The sequence below is a fragment of the Morus notabilis genome, unplaced genomic scaffold (assembly GCF_000414095.1).
Source record: "Morus notabilis unplaced genomic scaffold, ASM41409v2 Scaffold1185, whole genome shotgun sequence".
NCBI classification, from domain to species: Eukaryota; Viridiplantae; Streptophyta; class Magnoliopsida; order Rosales; family Moraceae; genus Morus; species Morus notabilis.
In genome coordinates, this window is record NW_010357564.1 from 96,609 (window position 1) to 122,737 (window position 26,129).

General features: G+C 33.9%; 4 protein-coding genes across 4 annotated transcripts; all 4 read right to left on the minus strand.

Moving 5' to 3' along the window:
• Positions 1–154: 154 nt before the first annotated feature.
• LOC21401182 (transmembrane emp24 domain-containing protein p24beta2) lies at positions 155–6,810 on the minus strand. The gene is made up of 5 exons (XM_024171578.1): positions 6,646–6,810; positions 5,377–5,586; positions 4,272–4,458; positions 3,994–4,101; positions 155–592 (listed from the first exon to the last, which is right to left on the minus strand). The coding sequence occupies exons 2-5, from the start codon at positions 5,584–5,586 to the stop codon at positions 459–461; spliced, it is 639 nt and encodes a 212-aa protein (XP_024027346.1). The 5' UTR covers positions 6,646–6,810; the 3' UTR covers positions 155–458.
• Positions 6,811–8,166: 1,356 nt separating this feature from the next.
• On the minus strand, positions 8,167–11,644 carry LOC112093381 (RPM1-interacting protein 4-like). Its single transcript, XM_024171663.1, has 3 exons — positions 11,547–11,644; positions 9,479–9,667; positions 8,167–8,638 (listed from the first exon to the last, which is right to left on the minus strand). Exons 1-3 carry the CDS (start codon positions 11,550–11,552, stop codon positions 8,594–8,596), a joined length of 240 nt encoding a protein of 79 aa, XP_024027431.1. The 5' UTR covers positions 11,553–11,644; the 3' UTR covers positions 8,167–8,593.
• A 3,857-nt stretch (positions 11,645–15,501) lies between these two features.
• LOC21401183 (transmembrane emp24 domain-containing protein p24beta2) lies at positions 15,502–18,599 on the minus strand. Its single transcript, XM_024171649.1, has 5 exons — positions 18,591–18,599; positions 17,412–17,621; positions 16,578–16,764; positions 16,294–16,401; positions 15,502–15,933 (listed from the first exon to the last, which is right to left on the minus strand). The coding sequence occupies exons 2-5, from the start codon at positions 17,619–17,621 to the stop codon at positions 15,800–15,802; spliced, it is 639 nt and encodes a 212-aa protein (XP_024027417.1). The 5' UTR covers positions 18,591–18,599; the 3' UTR covers positions 15,502–15,799.
• A 1,750-nt stretch (positions 18,600–20,349) lies between these two features.
• LOC112093374 (RPM1-interacting protein 4-like) lies at positions 20,350–23,342 on the minus strand. Its single transcript, XM_024171645.1, has 3 exons — positions 23,241–23,342; positions 21,388–21,576; positions 20,350–20,587 (listed from the first exon to the last, which is right to left on the minus strand). Exons 1-3 carry the CDS (start codon positions 23,244–23,246, stop codon positions 20,543–20,545), a joined length of 240 nt encoding a protein of 79 aa, XP_024027413.1. The 5' UTR covers positions 23,247–23,342; the 3' UTR covers positions 20,350–20,542.
• Positions 23,343–26,129: the final 2,787 nt, after the last annotated feature.

Below are 26,129 nucleotides of genomic sequence, written 5' to 3' on the forward strand. Positions count from 1 at the left end.
TAGGAAATGAACAATTATTGGTACTGGCAAAACTACCATTGTTCAACTGGTTTACAATGACAACAGGATTGAGAAGCAGTTTGACCTCAGAGCATGGGTTACCGTATCAGAAGCCTTTCATGTTCTTAAGATAACAAAAATAATTGAAACTAAATTGAAAATGGATTTTCAAAAGAGAATTAAATTGTCCATATTCGTGTATTAAATGATACCACCATGGTGTTGTAAGCCTTTCGCTACCAAAAGTATGTGTACTGTGTGTTTTTGTGGGGGTGACAACATGAAAAATTCTCTAGCTCAAGCCCTCTGGGCGTTTAAAGTAGTTGATCCGGAGATTTGAGATAGTATTAACTCACTAATCCTTCTCAAATATTGTGAAGCGTTAACCTGTCCTCTCAAGTAGCAAAGGGGTAACAAAGACATCATATAAGAAATGTGCAAAATGTATAGATGGTGGACTAGACCCTAGACATCCCGAGCTTCCGTTCAAAGAGGCGTCGGAGAAGATAAACCTGGAGAACGCTGGCACCTATCAGCGCTGCTGATTCGAAGAACGCCTTCTGAACTGCCCTCTTGCCCATTGCCTCATTCACTGCATCAAGAGATGCAAAAACACTTAGATGTGAAACAATAATCAAGTACCATCACAAAAATAGACACGCAAAATGGAGAAGAAAACAGACGCACATGACATTAATTTAAAGTTCTCAATAATCAAAAGAAGATAAATCCATACAAATTCCTTGTTAGGTGATTGCTTGATTTATTTACGTTTCCATACTTCATTATTTTGTTGGTTTCTGGCGTTTTTATTGTGTTTTGTTTTGTTTGTAGGTTTCGTGTTCACGTGAATAAAATGGTCTAAAGAGCGCTAAATGGAGTAAAAAATTCTCGTTCAAGGGGGCTGCAGCAGATGCATTTCCCGCTGCAGCCGAAACTTCACCCGAGAGACTGGAAATCAGCTCCCGCTGCAGCGGGAAAGAAATTCGCTGCAGCGGAATTCCTGGCCGAGAGGAGCACAAGTTGGCCGAGAGGAATCGGAGCAAGAGGCCGCTGCAGTGCAGGCCAGTTTGCTGCAGCGGACGAGGCAGCAAGAACCAAAAAAACTGGGTATCCGCTGCAGCAGACTATCCGTCCCCTGCAGCACCCGAGTGAATCCGAGCCCAGCAAAAGGGCTCATGCGCAGGCCCGCTGCAGCGCCGCACACATAGCTGCACAGGTATAAAGGGCCCAAACACGTCCGAAACCCTAATTTCTTCTCTCAAATCCACCATTCTCCTTCTCAACTGCACCCCAAACACCAAATCCGACCATGGAGGTCCCCATTTTTCTCCAAAAATCTCCACCTTTTCACTCACTTTCCTCATCTTCTTCACAAAATTTCCACCAAATCTCTCACATCCAAACACCCACAATCCACCCCCTCACCATCTCTCATCATATCCAGCGTTCTCTCAGTGGGTCAAGCTCCAAAGGACGCAAGTTTGGGGGTTCTCTTCTCTTCTCCATCCTCATCATCATCAAGTAAGTTGTTCTTAAAGACTAGTTCGATTTTGAGAAGGGATTTGAACTTTTGGGACTTTAATTTGAGATTTGGCAATTTGCTCATTGAGAATCTGAAATTGACTGAGGAACCTGAATTTTGAGTTGAATCTTGTGAAGATTTGGCTTTTTGAAGAAGATTGTGAATACTTGATCAATTGTGTGTGGGAGAAAGTGAATGATTCTGGTAGTTAGTGTTAATTTTGATTTGTGGTGATTTGTGGCTTGGTGATTATTATTGCTTTTGGGGGTTGTTGCTCGTGCTTGGTTGTGGGAATATTGTACTTGAAGTTGATTGGGTGGTAGCTTGGTTGATTCTCGTTCAGTTGTTCATTTGGCTTTGATTTTGAGTCTCTTGTGGCACTAAATTGTTTGGGCTTGTTGGATACTTGGTGATTGAGTGTGAAAATGCCGAAGAAAGCTGTTGCTTCCAAGAATAAGGGCAAGGCTTAGTTGCCCCTGCCGCTAAGGATTTGAAGAGGTTTATCCATAAAAAAGCCGAGGACTTTATTTAAGCAATACACAAGAAGAAGGCCGGGTATGAAAGAGAGGGGATTCCAATTCCATGAATCCGAATTCCCCGACTATGCCCAAATCATCAAGTCTCGCGGGTGAAAAACTTATGTTAAAACTCCAAGGCCGCTGCTTTGACGTATGTTCGGGAGTTTTATGCTAATGCAAAATTCATGACAAGTAGTAGATCCATGGTAAGAAAAACAGAGATAAAATATGATGCCCGAACCATTAACAAGCATCTCGACATTCCCGTTCCTGACCTCGATGAGATTAATGAATACATTGACCATCCTTACTTGGATGAGGTTGTAGCGGACATTTGTCCTCGAGGATGCAATTGGTCCATAGCCAATGAGATCGAGTCCACCTTTGAGTGTCATTGTCTCGACTAAGATATGAACATCTCGCATCACTTTATTTGCCGGAGGATGTTCCCAGCTTCACATATGTCAGAAGTGTCGAAAGAGAAAGCGTTTGTTCTCTTTGCTCTCAAAGAGGGGGCTCAGGATGAATGTGGGTGCAATGATCCAATCAGCGATCAACCATGTCGTCCGCAATAACAATGTAGGGCTAGCAGTGCCCTGCCTAATCACCGAATCGAGAGAAGCAGCGGGAGTGAGCACCATAGATGACTCAGCTATTCTACAACCCATGAGACCCTTAGACCGCTACGGCATCCATCGGATATGGAATAATCAGAACGAGGAAGCAAAAGTTGAAGAGTAGGCCGGTAGCTCACGTCAAGGAGCAAAGCACAAACAAATGACTAAGGTCACGGTATCCGACGACATAATTGAACGTCAAGGCCAAGAGATGAGGGGGTGGGCCCTCTTCGAAGAAAAAAAGAGAATCGAAAAGGCGGAGTTCGATTATGCGTGCTACTTGAACACGAATGCAAGATTTGATCGCTTAGCCTTGGATCTCGGTCAAAGCACCGCTGCCTACCCACCGCTTTTAGACTTCCCACCGCACCTCACCTAGCATTACCCGCCCTCCAGCAAATGGCCTTTTCCTTTGGAAATTATCCATTGTTGTCCCATTTAAGCCTTTTTTGAATTTGGATTTAGTGTTTGGTGGATTCTTTAAGCTAGGGGTTTTGATGTAGTTCTATCATTAGCTATGTTTTGAAGATGCTTGATGCTTGTTAATAAAATTTCATTTCAATTCATTTGTGTTTCTCTTTGCTTATTGTTCTAATTTGTGGTTCAATGAATTAGAGATATAGATGTGTGATATTAGTTTTGGGAAAGTCAATCTCACATGTTGGGATTTGGGAAATACAACCTAGAATTAGTTGAGTTCGGGAGGCCAATTAAATCGGGTAATCAAGATTAGGTTTGCTTATTAGGTGCTTAATTGATTAGGTAAATAGGGATATTGCTAAATTGATTTTGCACACCATTTCACTCGGCACTCGAGAGAGAGAATGAAATTACTTTTAAAAACCTGGATTAATGAAATGAATGAAACTAGTTAACAAACTACTCAAGTATCAGAATTGCATAGCTCGATAGAACGAAACCAAAACCCCTAGTCCCCTTTTATTGTCAGAATTCCCTTCGATTCTTTTTGTCCAAATGGTTCTCTTTATTGCATTGTTAGTTTAATTTTGTTGTCTTAAGTAGTTTGTTCTCTCAAATTTGGTTGCCTAGATAAAATAGAATTATAATTGTTGCGGTAGTTGGTTTACTTTATGAAAACTCAATCCTTGTGGGACGAAATTTGACAAAATTTGTCACTTTACTACTTGTTACGATTCATTCACTTGCGAGTACACACATCACATGAACCAAATTTTCGCAACATTAGGCCTATCAGCAAGTTTGATGAATAGCGTAGACTAAAAGGAATCATGAGCAAAACGACAATCGTTCATAAGGGCTTTAATTCTCCTAGGCTTAATATTTCCATAAAGAAAGCAATAAAAATAGATACCTATTGCCTGTCGGTCGGTCTGAGCTTCTAGCCAGTGCTGTTCAAACTGGATGTTGTAAAGAGCTTCCTCTAGCTTCGATATTTGTTCATACAAAGGGTTCAAGTGCTCTGAAGAAAAAAAAAAAAAAAATGTGGTAAGCATGCTTTGGTCTCTAAGAAGAGCAAGGACCAGAGAGAGAGAGAGAGAGAGAGAGGGAGAGAGAGTCCATGTTATTCCTTCTAAGGATCTGAAGGTCGGAAGACGAAAACATATACGGAAGAATGAAGAGAATGCGCACCATCTTTTGCATGCTGATCATAGTATGAAAAATGGCTAACATGCACGTCAAAATCTATGGTTTCATGATAAGGTGACTTGTTAGTGAAGCAGAAATGGTGAACTCCTTTTCGGTGAGCCACAAACTCGAATTTTTCACTTGTCTTGTCACGAAAATCATTAATCTGATCCCCAGTCGGTCCTTTCACCTGAAAGTTTATAAATTTTGCAGGACAATATATCAGCAGATTTGAAGAACATAAAAATAGAGCACTTATAATGCCATGTTACCAATAATAATAATAAAAATAATAATAATAATAAAAGGGAACATCCAAAGATGTAAAACTTCTATGTTCAAATATAGTGACATAGTAATGCTTAAGAAACCTATTCCCCTGTAGCATGGATCTCTGCATAACAGGTTTTAATGTCTCTTAACCAAACTAGGAATCAGAAAAACGTGTCAAAAACATCCTAATCCCTACTTTACCAATCCGATCTCCCATCCATGGAACTGGACATTCTCTCAGGCCTCGTTCACTTTGCAGATTTGAGTTTTTAATTCGAGTTGAGATGTGACATTTTCTGAGAGCTTTTCACTGTAGTAGAAAAAGTTAGATATGACATTTTTTGAGAGCTTTTTACAGTAGAAATCTAAAACTGAAAATTCAAATCGGTAAAATGAACAAAGCCTCAGTCTTTCAACCAGATTCCTTTTTCTTCGACTGTATTGGGTTGGAGAGGCGTAATGGAGCGTTAAGTTTGTCCTCCTCCGTTTTGAGTAGTTTTCAAATACAAGTGAATTTTTGTTTCCTATGAAAAACAAACAAACAAACAAACGAAACATATCTCCTTGCAAGGAAATGACACACCCAAGAGAATCCGCATCCAAACACTCCAAATCTCCAAATGTTCAAGTAACATGACCGTAGTCCTCAATTTAAACTAACACAATTAACAACAATATCCAATTCATATTTTTCGAGCTTCGCTGACCAAACATTCACAAGAAGTTTTTCTTTTTTCTTTTTCTTTTTTTTTGTTTTTTTGTATTTTTGTGAAACTATGATATTGAATCAATAAAAAAGCAACTGATTTAAAAAAACATAAAAGAGCAAACTTACCACAAGATCAACACCTTCTTGACTATAATGCCAAGAAGAATCAACCTTGACTACAACAAACGAGACATGGACTGTATCCCCTTCATACTTGACGTCATGGGAGAAGCATTCTTCTCGGTCAACCACAAATCTGATCCCGAACACCGCTTGCAAGCTCAACAAAAACGACAACAAAATAACTGCACCGGTTTTAGGCAATCCACTTCTCATCTGCAGATTTCAAGAAACAAAACAAAAATATTCTAACTCAATACAAAACAAATAAACTTCAATATTTTTTCATCTTAAAAATACATGTTTGTTAACTTCATATTTAAATTAGAAGTAGAAACCTCCCTAATCAAAAAGGGATCTTTGGGAAAATCTAACCTTGTTCAATACAAATTTCCCAGAACCTATTTTCCGGGGAAAAAAAAAACACCAAAATATATCACGCCAACAAATAACAACAAAAATCTCCCCTATATTTTATCAAATTGCTATGTTTCACTCTATGTTCTCAGAAATGCTGCACCAATCCTTTGCGTTTTACAAAATAGGTTAAAAACCTCCTATAGATTCATTTGTGTAAGAGGTTTTCAATACAATCTATAAAATGTAGGGGATAATTTTAAATTTAACGCAATTTGCAGGACCTAAAAGCTAGGTGTGACATTCCTGAAAACATAAAGCGGAGTATTTTTTCTTTTTTTCAGGAATAAAGCGGAGCATTTTGATAAAACACATCGGAGGATTTTGTTATTATATATATCATTAATCCATCTTAGATAATGAAATCATTCTAACACAAAATCGGAAAAAAAAAAAAAAAAAAAAAAAAATCATTCCATGTCCCCTTTAAAAAAATTCGATCAATTGGTCAGAAATATGAAATAAACGCCTATCAATTCAAAAGAGAACTTTGGGAAACATTTTATATTCTTCAAATGAAATTTTCCCGGAATCTATTTTCCACAAAAACAAACAGAGACTTATTTGAAACAACATTTATCATCAAACCCATCTTAGACCCACTCAAAAGCAAATAAATTTTGCTCCAAAAAGAGAGCAATTCCCAGTAACAGAAATCATTCGCTTCCTGGGAAAAAACCAACAAGAGAGATAATGAGATCTCTCATCTCAATCCCAGAATTCAAAAATTTTCCCCTCGTTTTCTTTCAATTCACTGGGATTTTCTCAGCATCCAAATCCAAACGTAAGACGAATCGAACAAGACAACAAAACTAATCGAAACTAAAAGCGAATAGTGTCTTTAGAACAGAAACTTACCTTGTAGTTTTTTCTCTTCTTTTCTTTTTTCCTCGAAGAAGTCTGACTTTTTTTTTCGATTAATATGATCTATTTTGATATCTTACCACACGTGTTAAGAAACGAGATTTCTTTCCTTTTTTTTTTTTCTTTTTTTTAGTAGTTCCAACTTCCAACAGTCTTAACTTGTTAAAGTACTTTGGAAATATTGACGTGTAAGTTGTAAGTACGTACACAGTATATATATATGTATTATGGGCTGAGGCTTGACAGCCCACTTGATTTTGGGCTTTTAGAATGGATTTCTAGATGGGCCATTGGTATGACGGGGTTTTCAAGAGAAAATTCCAGAATTTATCTCTTAAACGTCGTTTAGCTCTTTAAATTCTGTGTTTACAACGAATGTCGTTTAGCTCTTTTTTGTTAAGAGAATGTCGTTTAGCTTTTAGTTTTCGGTAAATTTCACTGTTTTTTCCCTCAATTGGGTAAATTTCACTTATTTGACACTTTTCATCTCCTATAAAAACTTTTTCGTACATTTCCGTCCATTTTTGTTTTTTTTCTAATTTTTCAGGGGGTTTTTTTTTTTTTTTTTTTGCAATGTCAAATTATCTTTTAACTTTTGTCGGTTACGCAATTGAATTTTTCACATAAGCAGCTGAGCCATGCGAACATCTAAGGGGATATTTATTTTTTATATTCGTCTTTTATTTTAAATCATAATTTATGATTTTTTATAATATTTTTTTCTCACAAAAAATACACGTAAAATAAAATTATAATTCTAAATTTATGAACCAAACGTCCACTCAATTACATTGCTCTCCAGATCGGAATTGCATTAATTATTTTAATCTATCACATCTTACCCTTCAAATTAGCTCAAATATAAGTCATCCGTGTCTTGCATGCCGCTTAGAAATCATAAAGAAAAGTAATAAATGGTTGATATCGTAAAAGACTACAATCCAGAATTTGATTAAGGAGTAAAGTGCGAAAGACAAGATAATTAAGGGGGGTGTGATAAAATTTACTTCTTTATGCTAACTATTTTAATCTTTTAACAACGCATGTCGTTTAGTACCCTTCGTTTTGGCTAAAAGAAGGTTTAGCTTTTAATTTAAGAATAAAGCTACAGACACCAAAGCATGTCATTTAGTACCCTTTGTGAAATACAATTCTTGAATACCAACATTAATTAATAATAAGAGATCATACCTATCAATAATAAAATAACAACTCACATATCATATCAGTTCATACATAAACATTAAAAAAAATTTGAGTTGGTATCCCTAATATTACTCTTAATTTAATTGCATATCCTTAGACAATGTATGCAGTTTAGTCGCTAAGAAATAGTCAAAGATGAAGGTTTGAGAAGAGAAGCCGCAATTTCAACAAACTCCCCTACACTATCTTCACCGCAATGGCGTTTCACCGCCAAGTTCGGGATGGATTGGTGTGATTCCTCTACAAAGAAAGGCATGAGAGAAGAGCATACCAGCTACTGATTATGAGGCTACGTGAATTTCTTAAGACTATAAAAGGAACTCTCAAAATATACTTCTTTAGAAAAAGAAAACATTCATAAACAAAACCAATTTTAGTGAATACAAGAGTAGAAACAAGAAAAGGGAATGTCACAAGCAAATATATGAAGATTACAGTACAGTCAAGGAAAAGATAAAAACAAACTTGCCTCCAATATAATCACCACATCAGCCAATAGATATAGATAGATATAGATACAATAGGTGTTTCTTTCTTCTTTTTTTTTTTTTTTTTTAAAACTCCTTTTCTTCTTTACTCCTCCCACCACAACGCAATTTTGCAGCACAGAATAAATTTCAACATCAGCCCATCCACTGCCCTAAAGCTCCTATCTTCGTATGTAAAAATCTGGTGGAGCTAGTTATACAAACAATATGATCTTCTGCGGAAAGCAAGTTACATTGGGAGGACATTCTCAGGATTCTGCAGGTGGGTCTTGAATGCAGCAAAGCCATTTTTTCTGAAAATCAGTAAATTCATTCACAAATAGGAAAAATTGCAAAATTAGCCCAGAAAATGTCCTGTGTTTGGAAGTATTTCACCACCCCAATACCAAAAAAAAAAAAAAAAAAAAAAAAAAAAAAAAAAAAAAAAAAAAAAAAAGAATAACAGGTATAGTTTTGCTATGATTAAAACAAACCATGGATGAGGCACCTAACCAGCCAGGTGTAACTACAAAGTCAAGAACAACAACTTTCAAATAGTATTTATTATTGTTATTATTATTATTGAAAACAGTACAAAGGAAAGAGGGCAACTTGTCCTCGAGAATCAAAACAAGAAAGAGAAAAGAATCAATAAAAATCGAAAACAGTCAAAGAACCCCACATACATCACATCTAATCGCCCCATTACATCTTTCCATTATCAAAATAATCAAGAAAATGAAAAGTCCTGAGGGCTTTATCGGTCGAGCCTCACGCATTCAAATGGTGAAAAGATGCCAAAATTCATAAATTCTTATATGTAGGTCATACATACGACACACCAAATCATCTGGTTTCTCTTCTCTGCATTAAAATATAAAGAATTTTTTCTCTCTTCTCGTAGCACTACTATATAAGAAGTCCCCTAGGATATATCTTGTGTGACCAAAAAGACAACAAACTCTACAAAGCAATAATGACTGCTGATCATATTGCTGTCACTAAAATTCAAAAAAAGCTTTGTCGCACTTACACATAAGCCCACCATCTACTAATGTGAAAAACAAATCGATTGTTGTATGCCACCTGTCACACATATATTGAATAGTTGAAAAAAGAAAAAGAGGACAAAAGCCATTAAGAACAGAGCTTACAGACTGAGGTTTGGCGGGATCTGCTGGAGACTTGATAGTAGATTTAGAATCAACCTTCCCTGGGGATTCAGGTTTGCCACCTGTCTTCTTCTCATCCCTAGCCTTGTTAAAGATCACAGTAAATCCCTCGGCTGAAGCAGGATCATTAACATCCCAGTCACCAAATTTTGGTAGTGGCCTACCCTTTTCCTGCAGAAGTTGAATCTTTTGTTATTGCCAGGTAAGGCAAAGGATAATCATGTTCAAACACAGTACAAAAGTATTCAACATTAAAGCATGTACTTCAATATGAATAATTGTATAAAAATGAGATATTACACGGGAACATAACGTAAAGCTATGATCATGTTTTCAATTCCAAACCCCCAAAGTTCTTTAACATGTTTTCAATTCCAAATCCCCAAAGTTCTTTAACACAGTACAATGAACCATATATAAGGACATGGGGTTGATTGAAATAAGTTTCCTTATTAACTCTCACCAAAGTAAATTACATTTATAAGAAGTAATCAATCAAAAGGATTCAAGATTAAAGCATGTATTTCGACATGAATAATGGAATAAAAATGAGATATTATACGAGAACATAAAGTAAAGCTATGATCATGTTTTCAATTCCTAATCCCCAAAGTTCTTTCGACCTTAACTACCTAGTACATCCGAATATGCTCTAGATACTGAATATTGCCTCAATCAACTAAAGAACATAAGCAATTTGGTATATCAAAGACTTCTATGCGATGGTTGGACAGTCATAGTTCATAACACTTCAATACTCCCTGATAAATCCTGGCATGAAGCTTGGATATACAGGGAATGTTATAACCAGGCATGGCATCTCTAGTCAAAATTTACACCAAAATTTACTTTCCATGGCATCATGGACTTTGAAAGATCGACATGCTTAATTATATAGATCTTACTCACAACTACACGCAATATGTCTTTTCCATTTACTGCCACTCAACAACAACAGGTCTCAGCTCTGCATATTCCTAGAAATATTCTCTCTTCCATTCAGCTAATTGTTATCTTCAAACCTAAACATGGTTTTTAACCGGACAAAAATAAGATTTAAAAACAGAAATCCCAAATGCCCAGGAGAATAGTATCCTCTGAAACTGTGAGGGATAATTCTTTTTTCCCACCTTAAATCCAGTTTCAGAAACTATATCCATAGTTTTTTCATTTATGTGTTTTCACCATATATGCCGATAAAGACCGAATCCCAGAAATGAAAAAAACAAAGCCAATCTTGTATCAAACAAATAAGGCAATGACTCGATATTTCGTTTCAATATTACAAATACACTTGTAAGAATCCGAGTCAAAACAACAGAGCTGACAAGCTAACATAACACAAACTGATCAATCAATATAAATTTAAAAAGACTAACTTCATAAGAAGCAAAAAGAAGCTGAACGATTACTGAACCCTGGACTACATTTAGACAACGAGCTAGACCATTTTCAGAAAAACAGGCATTCGGAGCAAAAATCCGATCCAAAATTCCTCTCCGCGAAGAAAATTTCCAAAGAAAAAGGAGAAATTTTCCTCATTATTTAGTAATTCATTATTATTCTGAACAGAGCGTGTAATTCAAGTTGGCGAGAAAACCATATAAACGCCTCTTGTGGAAAAAAGAAAACAAAAAACCGATTCACAAAATTTGCTAGACCCTTAGTTTCACTTCCTTATTGCAGAATCTTTTTACGAATCGATGAATAAATTGTTTACAAAAATAAATTAACCTAAATTAAAAAGAACAATGTACTCCAAAACAAAATTCCATTAACACGAAAATTTTAATCTTGAATCCAAAAATCTTGGAATTTGCATAATTTAGGCGTCATAAAACATGGATTTTGCATCAAAAACTAACGGACAAAAAGATTTCCAAAAGAAAAATTGATCACGATAAACCTTAATCAAATCAACGATGTATCTCCAGATATCGAACAGAAACCGTATCGAATCGAACAAAACAAGCTTTATCAGAAAATAAATTTAAAAAATTTCTAATTAATTCAATTTAAATTAATGACAAGAGAAAAGATTATCACGTACCGACATGAATTCGTGCAAGGAAAGAACTTTCTTTTTTCCGGGAAAGAAAATGACTGTCTAGAGAGAGAAAGAGAAAGAAAAGAAGAGAGAGAGAGAGAGACAGAGAGAGAGAGAGAGAGTTTTGGGCCAGAATTGGGCCTTATGAGTTCTGCGAAAAATCCAGGTTGACGGCTTTTCCTTATAAACAGCGTTATTGACGAAAACGGCGGTAAGAGAATTTGCGACGACGTCGTTTTAGGAAACATTCGGTAAGGAAATTCATATTATGATTTGAATCATGGTTCATAGTTTGTTACAGTATTTTCTCTCATAAAAAATATACGTAAATTAAAAATAATTTTAATCTCATGATTCTAATTCATGAACCAAACGTCTTTTTACTTTCCGTAAACGGGACAGTGATGAGCTGGCAAACAGCGTTTGTTGTTTTTGTTGTTGTTAGGTTACACGGAGGCATAGAGATAGAGAGTACATTTGACTAGCTGGCAATAATTTTTTTTCCATTTTTTTTAATAAAGTTTGGCATTTCAATTAATTAAATAATTAGTTATAGATTCGAATCCTCCCACCCAAAATTTTTGGATTTACATAAAAGATAAACCTTACTTTAATGTGGTAGTATATTACATATATACATTGTTATACCATTATTGTTCACAAATTAAAATTAGCATTCCACGTAGAGAATGCTCAAACTAACTCTAGCTTAGTCAAGTAAGGAGTATTAAATGACCTTAAGCTTAGGCCGTTTAGTTCGCTGATTTAAGTTTTTAATTTAAGTTGAGATGTGACTTTATGTGAGAGCTTTTTACTATAGTAAAAAAGTTAGATGTGATTATTTCTAAGAGCTTTTTACTGTAACAAAACTCAAATTTTAAATTCAAATCGGTGAAATGAACGAAACAACCAAGCCAACTCGTGGACCTAGCTAGCTCATAAACTTGACCAGCTTGTGGGCGAGCTGGCAAATGATGAGCTCACAAGCCGCATGAGCTCACAACTTAGTGAGCTAATAGTTCAACCTAAACCCTTACATGGGAGCTAAACCTTTTCCCTCTCACGTGAGAACAAGTCCATGTTCCTCTTCAACTCGCAAGTAAGGTAATGTCTCACCTCAACATACAAGTAAGGTCATATCCTTCCTCACGACACGTAAGCTCGCTCGTAACCTCGCAAGTTCTCAACCATCTATCCATGATATTTAGGATTTGTTCTTTTAGAGTTTAATTTGAGTATAATTTTTGAGTTGAATTTGAGTTATAACTTGAGTTTAACTTGTAACTTAAGTTTGTGTTTGGTTGTGTATATTTGAATTATGGTTTGAGATAAGAATCTTTTTGAGTTTGTGTTTGAGTGAGTCAAAACTTGAATTTGTATTTAGATAGTATTTTAATAAAAACTCAATGCTGATGAAAAATTTTAATAGGGTATATGCGTCGGGTTTTATTCCTCTTTTCGTTGTCAACGCATAGAAAAAAAAATCATCTCAATCAGAATTAAAACGAAAAAGTTATAGCATTTTTAAGAATAGAAAAAATACTGTTCATTAATTTGAGTTCGAGTTTCTGAACTCGAGTTGAAGGAGAAACTTGAACTCGAGTTTTAGTCATAAACTTGAGTTTGAACTCGAGTTTAAACTTAAAAAAACATGAACTCGAATAAAGTTATAACTCGAGTTATCTTTTTTTGAATTTTTCACTCAAAAGAACAAGACCCTAAATTCTTACCCAAGACTTTTTACAAGTCAAAGTCAACATGTCACTTCAATGGCCTCAAGACTCAAAGCTTGGATTGAACTCTAGATTAAGAGGATGTTTGGTAGAGGGATTCATTCCCTGATTCGAATCATAATTCGTGATTCGTTACAGTATTTTCTCTCACAAAAAATACACGTAAATAAAAAATTGTTCGAATCACATGGTTTGAATCCTCCAACCAAACGTCCTCTAAGTGTGTTAGCTGGTGGACCTGGCCAGCTTACATACCTAACCAGGTCATAGACTTGACTAGCTTACATACTTGATTAGGTTAAGGACCTGACCAGCTGGTTATGTAACGAGTTTGGACTTAGCACGAATCTCATGAGCACATGAGATTTCCTCCCACTCATACCCCATTTTCTTGCCTTCATACCCAGGTCCATTTTTCTCTCTAAGAGCCCATGTCCCTTGAAGAGAAGCTCACCAGAGTAACAGTCCAACGTTGTTCGGGACTTCAACCGCCACGCCTTTCCACGACAAAGAAGAGCATTTGAGATTGGGACGAAAGAAGACGGTGACAGTTACACCCACGATGAAAAGTGTCCATAATTAAGATGAAAGAACGTGGATAGGACAGTAATGCTGACACGTAGATAAATGCGCGGAATGACCTATAAATACAAAGGGAAGGAAAAGGATTAATAAAAAATCGATCTTTGAGCCATTACTCTGCATATTTGTACTCAAAACATTTGTGAGGATTTAAGTGTGTACCTAAGTTCATCAATAAAATTCACATTCAATGCTCTTTATTTTCTTGCTTGCTATTCTAGTTTTTATGCTTCTTTTGTTGTTTGATCCGTTTTATGTAAGTTTCACCACAAAGATTCAACTTTTCGGTTATTAATGAAAAATCACCGTCAACATACTTATATTCATAGTTACGTACTTAAAATTTGAACTTATATAAAAAATCAGTCTAGCAGAAAAATTTGATGGAATGATTTGAAGATTTTTTTTTATATGAAGAATGATTTGAAGATATAAGTTCACAAATATTATGGCAATAAATAAGGAATACTAAAAGAAGCAATATTATAAGAACTTTAAGTATTGAAGCAGTGAAAATAAATACTCTAATAATATGATACAGTTTTTAAATATTGTTTTCATTAAATTGTTATATCTATTTAATTTAATATAACTGCAACATCATCTAGAGTTATAAATGTGTTTGTTAATATGATATTTGTTTATAACTTTTATACAATGGAGCTTATTTATTAAAATACATAGTAAATAGCATAATTTAATGTGTTAGGTTTTTAACACTTTTTTAAATATTAAAAATATCCTTGAACTTTTTTTTCTTCCCACCTCTCTTCTTCTCCCCTCTCATCAAGTTGACCATGGTCGGGACCTGGCGCAACAATCGACGGCTAGTGCCAGTAAATACCGTATTTACTCAGAAATTTGATTGTCAACGTTAGCGACTGATAAATACCGTATTTACTTAGAAATATCATATTTATTCAAAAACTTGATTGCTGACACCGACGATCAGTAAATACGGTATTTAGTCGGAACTACTGTATTTACTCAAAAATCTCACATTTACTAGTAAATCCGGTCACGACCTGTAAATCCTGAATGTATAGAAGAATACTATATTAATCCTCTATTTAGTATATACTATATTTACACATAAATAGTTTAACTATTTTATAATCTTGAAGCAGTAAATACTATATTAACACATAAATATTTAATTATTTTCAATTTTGTATATGATATATACAATATATACACGTAAATACTTTATTATTTTTAATTTTACGTCTGGTATTTTACCAACAAAAGAATGCTCAAAACATGAAGCGGAAAACCCCAATTAACATGAACAACATCAAGAGCGGATCAAACTCAGGATTTCACACAAAACTGAAAATCAAAACCGGGAAAAAGAAAGAAGAAAAGTTGCAAAACGAATCGAATATATAGTTTGTTCCAACACATGCAGGTAAAAAATAAAAAATAAAAAATAAATCAGAAAATGGAGAAATGAAACGCAGAGATCCAAGCGAAAAAGAAGATCTAAAGAAAATAAGAGAGATTGGAGGGAAGACAGGGCAAGCAAGAGAGAAAGAGAGAGGAGGAGAAACTAATATTTAAAAGATGATATGCTATAGTTTACTAATATTTAAAAGACCTGCTATAAACTTCATTAGCATGTAATAAAAAATGTTATTTGGTGCATTTTCTCTTGCTTTATTTGCTTGTACTTTTTTTTTACATTCAATATAATGAATGATGCCACTATAGTATTGTAAACCTTTTGCTATCAAAGGTTTGTCTTGCTACTTGTATTTTTTTGTTATAAGATGATGATAAATTTTCTAACTCAAGTCCTCTAGGCCTTTAAAGTTGTTGATCCGGAGATTAGAGATGGTATTAACTTACGAATCATTTTCAAATATTATGAAGCGTTAACCAGTATAACAAAAACATCAAATAAGAACCGAGATGCCTCTCGGCGTCGGAGAAGATACTGGACTAGACCCTAGACATCCCAAGCTTCCGTTCAAAGAGGCGTCGGAGAAGATAAACCTGGAGAACACTGGCACCTATCAGCGCTGCTGATTCGAAGAACGCCTTCTGAACTGCCCTCTTGCTCATTGCCTCATTCACTGCATCAAGAGATGCAAAAACACTTAAATGGGAAACAATAATTGAGAATTGTGGCAAAACTAGACACATTTTCATCACGAATGCCTTATGGTAGAGAGAGGGTTGGTGTATCATACTGAAAATTGGTTAATGCCCGGAAAACGAAGAAAAAAACAAACAAACACGACATTAAAAGAAGATTTTGAAAGGCTCAAAAATCAAAAGAAGATAAATCCATATCAATGCCTTGTTAGGCCTATCAGCAAGTCTAATGATTAGTGTAGACTAAAAGGAATCACGAGCAAAGTGACACTCGTTCATAAGGGCCTTAATTCTCGTAGTCTTAATATTGCCATAACGAAAGCATTAAAAATAGATACCTAACGCCTGTCGTTCGGTCTGAGCTTCTAGCCAGTGCTGTTCAAACTGGATGTTGTAAAGAACTTCCTCTAACTTCGATATTTGTTCATACAAAGGGTTCAAGTGCTCTGAAGATATAGAAAAAAATAAAAAATAAAAAATAAATAAATATTGTAAGCATGCTTTGCTCACTAAGAAGAGCAAGGACAAGAGAGAGAGCAGAGAGAGAGTCCATGTTATTCTTTCTAAGGATCTGAAGGTCAGAAGATCAAAACAAATACGGAAGAATAAAGAGAACGCGCACCATCTTTTGCATGCTCATCATAGTATGAAAAATGGCTAACATGCACGTCAAAATCTATGGTTTCATGAGAAGGTGACTTGTTAGTGAAGCAGAAACGGTGAACTCCTTTTCGGTGAGCCACAAACTCGAATTTTTCGCTTGTCTTGTCACGAAAATCATGAATCTGATCCCCAGTCGGTCCTTTCACCTGAAAATCGTATAAATTTTAGAGGATAACATACCAACAAATTTGAATAACAAGAACCTAAAAATAAAGAACTTATAATGCATGCTAGTAATTAAAAGAGAGAGAAAGAGAGAGAGAGAGAGAGAGAACACACACACACATTCAAAGCTCTAAATTTTCTCTAAAACCTACAAATCCCGAGTTCACCAATCCAATCTCCCCATCCAAGGAGCTGGACATTCGCTCGCTTTTCGAAATAGTTAAATGCTTAGCTTCTGTGTGGGCTTCTACTGATGAAGTCTTCAACCGCTTTCCTTTTGTTTGACTGTATATGAGTCGGAGAGGTGTAACATTTCGCATTGTTATCAATATTGATTAAATTCGGTTTCTAATGAAAAACAAACAGAAAACAAATCTCTCCATTCAACAAAATGAAATGAAAAACGCAAGACAATCCGCATCAAAGCACACCAAAATCTCCAAATGTCCAAGAAGTATGACCCCAGTCCTCAATATAAACTTGCACAATTAACAACAATAATTCCTATTTTTCGAGTTTCACTGACCTAACAATCAATGAATCACAAGACGGATTTTTTTTGGCTAAATTCTGCAATTGAATCAATAGAAAGCAACTGATTTAAAAAATCACAAAAGAGCAAACTTACCACAAGATCAACACCCTCTTCACTATAATGCCAAGAAGAATCAACCTTGACTACCACAAAGGAGACAAGGACTGTATCCCCTTCATACTTGACGTCGTGAGAGAAGCATTCCTCTCGGTCAATCACAAACCTGATCCCGAACACCGCTCGCAAGCTCAACAAAAACGACAACAAAATAACCGCACCGGTTTTAGGCAATCCACTTCTCATCTGCAGATTTCAAGAAACAAAACAAAAAAATATTCTAACTCAATGCCAAACAAAGAAACATCAGTCTTTTTTAATCTTTAAAATGCAAGTTTATCAATTGCTGATTAGTTAAACTAAAAGTAAAAGCCTCCTACTCAAAATGTGAAACTTATGGAAAATCTAATCTCGTTCAAATAAAAAATTCCCACAAAATATTTTCCAAAAATATCCGCTATAACCATAATTAAAACCTCCTAACGATTTATTTGTGTAAGAGGTTTTCAACACAATCTTAAAAAATGTAGGGGATAATTTTAACGCAATTTTTTTTTTTCATTTTTTTCTAACACAATTTGCAAAACATAAAAAATAGGTGCAAAATACCTGAAAACATAAGGCGGAGTATTTTGATACAACACATCAGAGGATTTTGTTATTATATCTTATCTTAGACAATGCAAAGATAATAAATTTGGTTTCTTTCAAAAGAAATTAAGAAAAGGGAAACAAGAAATCATTCTCAACACAATATCAAACAAAAAGAAACATCTTTTGCTTTTCAATTTAAAATAAAAACCATCAATTGGTCAATAACAAACACCTCCCAACTCAAAAGGGAATCAAATTAAAATTTCCCGGGAACTATTTTCCACAAAAACAAACAGAGACTTATTTGAAACATAGATTTATCATTATCAACCCATCAACCCATCTTAGACCCATTCAAAAGCAAATAAATTTGGCTCCAAAAAAGAAAATAATCCCCCGCAGCAGAAATGATTTGCTTCCCGTTTGTTTCCTAGGAAAAGGGCAAGAGACACAAGAGGAGATCTCATCTCAATCCCAGAGTTCAAAAATTTTCCCCTCGTTTTCTTTCGTTTCACTGGGATTTTCTCAGCATCCAAAATCAAACGTAAGACGAATCGAACAACTAATCGACAAAAAAAAAAGAAAAAAAAAAAGCGAATATCTTCAGAACCGAGAACTTACCTTGTAGTTTTTTCTTTTTTCTTTTGATAACTTATCAAATATCACAAGGGAAAAATATTTTTTTTATTTTTTATTTTTTATTTTTACTTTTTTTTATAAGGTTTCTAGTACAATAGTTCCAAGTTCCAACAGCAGTTTAACTTGTTTTATAGATGGGAAAAATTCACTAAAGTTGTAACGGCGGTCACGGTATGTATGTATGATCGTGGGCGGAGGATTAACAGCCCACTTCACTTTTGGGCTCCTAGAATGGATATCTAGATGGGCCATCGGTATGATGGGCTGCGCAATTCTTTCTCGGGAGAAAGAGGGAAATACTTGAGATTAAATTAAAATTAATAGGGCTAATAGTTTAATAGTTTAAGTAAGTTAATAAATATGTCAAATTACTATTTTTGTCTATAATTTGTCTGGTTATGAACCATAACTTGACAAGTTATTGTTCATAATTTGTCTGGCTATGAACCATAACTTGACAAGTTTGCCCATAACTTATCTAATTAGGAACAATAACTTGACAAATTATGGCCTATTAATTTCTATAACTAAAAATTGGCCTATATACTTTCTTAAATTTTTCATATTGGCCTATTTTCTACTATTTCCCTTCTTTCTTTTGTTTAAGGAAGCAAAATTTGATACTTTTGAGTTGAAATGTAGTAAAATTTTTAAAATATTATATATATAGCAAAAATGACATAATAATTATCATATGATATCATATTTTGTACTATATAATGACATAGTCATTATTTAAAGGACATAAAAATGATATAAAATTTTGTTATTCTTATAATATTTTAAAATTTTTGCTAAATTTAAACTTTTATATCAAAATCTTGCTCCTTCTTTCTTTTAAAAAATGTTATGATAGAATATGAAATGTATTATGATAGAATATGAAACGTATTCTAGTAGATAATTGCTCTCTCATTTTACCCTTCATATTAGCACAAATCGAAGCTTATCCATGTGATAAGTTACTTAAAAAGGGCTCTTTAAGCATATTGCAAAATTTAAATAATAGAGTTTAAATATAGCAAAACTTTTAAAATATAGCAAGAATAGCAAAATTTGATATCACTAAAACAATGGCGTTATATAATGTACAGAATATGAGATCATTAGATCATAATATTCATAATATTCTGAAAACTTTCTTAAATTTCAACTCAAGGTCATATAGTATAATTATCTCTTTAAAAAAAATATAATTTTACTTCTTAAATGGGAAATTCATTAAAGATGTTACATCAAAAATTAAGTTGTTGATATTGTAAAAAGACTACAATCCAAACTTTCAAAACAAAGTAAAGTGTCAAAGAAAACGTAATGTAAAATACATTTTTACCCATTTTCGCTAACAATTTAACTTCTTTTACAACGCTTATCGCCTTTTTTTTTCTTTTTTTTTCGGTTGGTAGCCATAAACAATGTAATATGTACGCAGTTTAATGGCAAGATGAAGGTCAGAGAAGAGAAGCCGCAATTTCTACAAATACCTGAACTCTATTAGAGCGTAGAAGGGGGGTTTTTTTTTTTTTTTTTTTTTCCTTTCCCTGAACCTCAGGGGCTCTTAACATTTACTTGTTTGAAGAAAAATAAAACATTTCACAAACAAAACCAATTTAGTGAATACAAGAGTAGAGACAAGAAAAAAGGAATGTCACAAGCAATATATGAAGAATATAGTACAGTCAAGGTAAAGATAGAAACAGACTTGCCTCCAATATAATCACCACATCAGCCAATATATATATTTCCTTTTTTTTTCCCCCTCCTTGTCTTCTTGACTCCTCCAACCACAACTCAATTTTACAGCACAAAATAAATTTCAGCAGCAACCCATCCACTGCCCTAAAGCTCCTATCTTTGTATGTAAAAATCTGGTGGAGCTAGTTATACAACAATATGATCTTCCGTGGAAAGCAAGTTCCACTGGGAGGACATTCTCATGATTCTGCAGGTGGGTCTTGAATGCAGCAAAACCATTTTTTCTGAAAATCAGTAAATTCATTTACAAATAAGAAAAAAAAATAGCCCAGAAAATGCCATGTATTTGGGAAGTATTTCACCACCCCAACAAAAGAGAAACTACAAGTTTTTGATGATCAAAACAACTATGGATGAGGCACCAAACCGACCGAGTCTAACCACAACCTCAAGGACGACAATTTTTAGTCTTTTTTGTAAGAAACGTCTTGTGTTGATAATGAAAAAGTGCAAAGGAAAGAGGACAACTTGTCCTCAAGGATCAAAACAAAAAAGAGAAAGAAACACATGAAAAGACTAAAAATCGAAAACAATCAATGAACTCCCAAACACATCACATCTAATAACCCCATCACATCTTTCCAAATCAAAATAATCAAAGAAAATGGAAAATCTCAAGGGCTTTAGGCTCACACATTCAAATGGTGAAAAGATAAAAACAACTCCTAAATTCTTATATTTAGGTTATACATGCGTGATACGACACACCAAATCATCTGGTTTCTCTTTCATTTCCTACACTAGAACATAAGGAAATTTTTTCTCCCATCTTGTAACACTTCTATATAAGAAGTCAGCTAGGACTTATTTTGTGTGACCAAAAAGACAGCGAACTGTGCAAAGTAATAATGACTACCAATCATATTGCTGTCACTACAATGCAAAAAGTTTTGTCGCACTTACACATAAACCCACCGTCTACTAATTTGAAAAACAAATCGATTGTTGTTTGCCACCCATCATACATATATTGAATAGTTGGAAAAAGACAAATAGGACAAAAGCCATTAAGAACAGAGCTTACAGACTGAGGTTTGGCGGGATCTGCTGGAGGCTTGATAGTAGATTTAGAATCAACCTTCCCTGGGGATTCAGGTTTGCCACCCGTCTTCTTCTCATCCCTAGCCTTGTTAAAGATCACAGTGAATCCCTCGGCTGAAGCAGGATCATTAACATCCCATTCACCAAATTTTGGTAGTGGCCTACCCTTTTCCTGCGAAAAAGTTGAATCCATTGTTATTCTTTAAAGTGCTAAGTAAGGTAAACAATAATCATGTTCAAAGACGCAGTATAATGAACCATATGTAACAAGATGGGATTGATTGAAATAAGTTTCCTCATCATTTCTCGCTAAAATAAGTTATGTTTATAAGAAGTAATCACACGAAAGGATTCAGAGGCAAAAAGGTAGATTGGTAAGCTAATGCAGAGCAAGGTCTAATAGAATCTATTGCCAGATTACCTAGATTAAATCATGTACTTCGATATGAATAATGGTATAGAAATGAGACATTACACGAGAACATAACATAAAGTTATGATTATGTTTTCAATTCCTGATCCTCAAAGTCCTTTTGAAGTATTAATATATATGCTCACAACCACAACAAATAAAAAATTTACCTTAACTAACTAGTACAACCCAATACGCTCTAGATGCTGACTATTGCCTCAATCAACTAAAAGAACAGAAGCAATTTGGTATATCAATGAGTTATATACGATGCATGGTCAGTCATAGTTCATAACACTTCAATAGTCACTGATAAATCCTGGTATGAACCTTGGATACACAAGGATTGTTATAACCAGGCATGGCATCTCTAGTCACAATTTACACTAGAATTTGCTATCTAATGCAACGGAATCGTTAAAATAGATTTTATCGGCCTAACCCAGATGCAAGATGGAACTCAAAGGTCCAAATCTACCTAAAGAAACCCACAAGAGGAAAATTCCCAATTGGAGAGAAAATACTCAATACTAGCATTCAATATCTCAATAATCGAGTCTTCCTATTACAATAGCTAATGTGGCTATTTATAGCTCACCTATCCACTAAGACAAACGACAAACTAATAATAACATAAAGCTTAATCAGTATGCTAGAATAAACGACGATTAAAAAAAAAAGACTACTATGCCTAAATCTACCTACATCAAGAAATGAAAAATGCCAAGCCAATCTTATATCAAATAAGGAAATGACTTACTATTTCGTTTCAAAATCACAAAAAGGCTTCAATATGAATCTGAGTCAAAACAAAAGAGCCAACAGACTAACTTAACACTAACTAATCGATAATTATGAAAAGAAAAAGGAAAAAATCTGATCCAAAATTTCTTTTACTAAACAAAATTGCTGAAGAAAAAGAACTTTTCCTTATTTTTCAGTAAATCATTATTGTTCTGAACAAAGCGTGTAATTCAAGTTGGGGGAGAAACCATATAAACGCCTCTAGTGGAAAAAAAAAAAAAAATTTGCTAGAAATCCATTCACGCCTAATTTCACTTCCTTATAGCAGAATTGTTTACGAATCAACAGAAAATTATTTATAAAAAATAAATAAATTAAGTTAAATTAAAACGAACAATGTACTCCAAAACAAAATTCCATTAACACGAAAAGTTTAAGAATTTCCATATATTACGCATCACAAAACATGAATTTTTGCACCAGAAATTAACGGACAAAAAGATTTCCAAAAGAAAAATTGATCATGATAAACCAGAACCAAATCAACGATGTATTGAGCTACAGAAATCGATCAGAAATCGCATCTAATCGAACAAAACAAGCTTTATCGGGAAATAAATTCAAACAATAGCTAATTAATTCAATTTTAATTAATCAAAAGAGAAAAGATTATCACGTACCGACATGAGTTCGTGCGAGGAAAGAACTGTCTTTTTTCCGGGAAAGAAAAAGACCGTCTAGAGAGAGAGAGAGAGAGAGAGAAGAGGAGAGGGAAAGACAGAGAGAGAGAGAGAGAGAGAGAAGGAATTTTGTGGGCCTTATGAATTCTGGGAAAAATCCAGGTTAACGGGTTTTCCTTATAAACGGCGTCTTCGACGCAAACGGCAACAAAGAATTTACAACGACGACGTTTCGCTCGGGGTAAACGGAATGGAATGATGAGCTGGCAAACGCCGTTTGTTGTTTTTTGTTGTTGTTAGGTTACACGGAAGCATAAAGATAGAGAGTACGTTTGACTTGCTGGCAATTATTTTCTTTTTCCATTTTTTTAATAAACTGTGGCCATTCAATGTCTTCAATGTAATTTAATATTGAGTGGAGATTAATTAATTCAATAATTAGTTATAGATTCGAATCCTCCCAACCTAAACTCTTTGATTTTATATAAAGAAAAATCCTATTTTAATAATTTGAACTTGGTATAAAAAAATCAGTTTAATAGAAAATTTTGATTGAATGATATGAAGATATACGTATTATGACAATAAATAAAGAATACTAAAAGAAGCAATATTATAAGAACTTAGAGCATTGGAGTAGTGAAAATAAATTCATAATACGAAAAATATTCTAACAATATGATGCAATTTTTAAATATTAAATTTTTAATAAATTACATTAAATTATTATGTTTATCGAATTCAATATAATTGTAATATTAGCTAACTGTTAAAAATGTGTTTTGTTAATGTGATGTTTTTTTTTTTTTTTTTTTTTTTTTTTTTTTTTTCCCTTTTTTAAAAGTGGGGTTTTTTTTTTTTTTTTTTTTTTGTTCACAGCTTTTAAAAGATGGAGTTTATTTTATTGGGGATCCAAAACAATTATTTATGTCTCTGTCCACATATTCTTTTAGCCTTCGGTATTTCCTGTTTTGGCAGCTTTTACTTTTTACAAAGTGATGATTCCTGCCTTAGGCACATTCATTTGTCTTTAATCTTTATGCTCATTTTCCAATGAATTCAAATCACTCTCAATTAGTATATAACAAATTAAATTTAAATTGTGACACGTTATTTAAAAAATTTAAATACATTTTAATTAATTTTTCTTTTAATGTTTATATTATTAAATATCGTGTCATAAAGGCACTCAAAATTAGACATATAATTTGACTCCTTTTCTATTCGTTGTATTTTCATTCTTATAATGATGACTTTGACCCATAAAACAATTTCAAAAGATTCAACTTATTTGTTATATTTTTTTTGAATTTCTTGCTCAACTCATTCTTATCTCAAGCATTTTCCTAGATTACATGGATTTTTTGTTAAGACCTAAATATATTTAAATATATAAGAAATATTTTCAGTCTAACAGCCGTATCAGTCTGATAAATATAACATTTTATATTTGCATGTGTAACATTATTTGTTACTCTTATAATACTCATTTTCTGTAACATTCAAGAAAATATAACTCATCAATATGTTACATATAACTTTCTTTAATATTAATATATTACAATAAAATATTACAAATTCATATGATAAATGTTATACTTGCTATACGGTAGGATCACTCGACTTAAGATCATGCCTATATATATATATATACATATTTTGAAAGAAATACCTAAATATATGGATTAATTAAAAAGAGAAATTTGTAAATGAGAGAGAAGGAAATAGCTAGAGCTGTAAGTTTGGGCCGGTCAAATGGGTCGATTTGAGATGCTACTATTGACTCAGACCTAGGTTTGCTCTAACCTCTAGGTTGGGCTGGATAGAGGTTTCAAGCCCAAAAACGTATTTGAGTCAGGACCGTCTGGCCTAAAAGTATTATTTTTATTTTTTTTAAAAATATCTTATAAAATTTCGAGCTGATCCTTGAGCCGTCGGGATTTAGGGCCGGGCTGGGCCGACCTCTTTTTTTAGGCTCGGCCCAGCCTGAAATTTTCATTCTGACTGCCCGACGCGAAATTTCACCTTTAGAAATAGCTGGATGATATGCACAAAGCATGCATAAAACCTAAAATCATGGAGGAGAATATAAATTATAAAGTAAATAATAGCATGTTTATACCCTGTAAAACTTGCTAGATTCTGTCTGCCACACTGATAGCATTTAATTATATATTTAAAAATGACAAAGCCTAAATAATTGGTACACCAAAAGACATATTGTCCTTAACCGGGTAGTTCCTGTGCCCCCATCAAAGGATGCAAGAGTAAAATAAGTAAATAAATGAGACTTTATTCATTTGATTCCCTCAATGGCCAACTTCGTTCTCTGTGAACAAATAACTTTGTCCCTCTAACTCAGCTAAGAATTCTTCCAAACATTGATCCCTTTGTAAAAAATTGGTTTATTAGAAGCCGTATCGAAATTTTTGAACCCTGAGTTTTTGTCATCTTTAGTCCCCTCTCCTTTGGACGATTTTGTTGGAAATAAATGGTATATTTTGCACTTTTTAATCGTCTCTAATTGAGAAGATAAAATGGTAGGATTTGTGTTCTGTCATGTTTTTGTGGGGAGATCCTGTTGTTCTCTGGAATATTTATTTTGCGTAATTCTGTTTTAGGTTTTAGCTTTCTTGAACACTACTTGCCCTCTTTCCTCTGTATAGATTCCCATTATTAACACTGGAAATGTCAAAAAAAAAAAAAAAAAAAAAAAAAAAAAAAAAAGGAGAAAAGAAGTTTAAACCTTCACACACATAAAGGGAAATCATCAGAACACTCTGGCACAATTGTTGCTCATCTTAGTTATTTTATAACCAAAAAAAAAAAAAAGAACAGAAAAAGAGAGAAGAAACAGAAAAAAAGAGGTACCCTTTTTCTCACGTTATA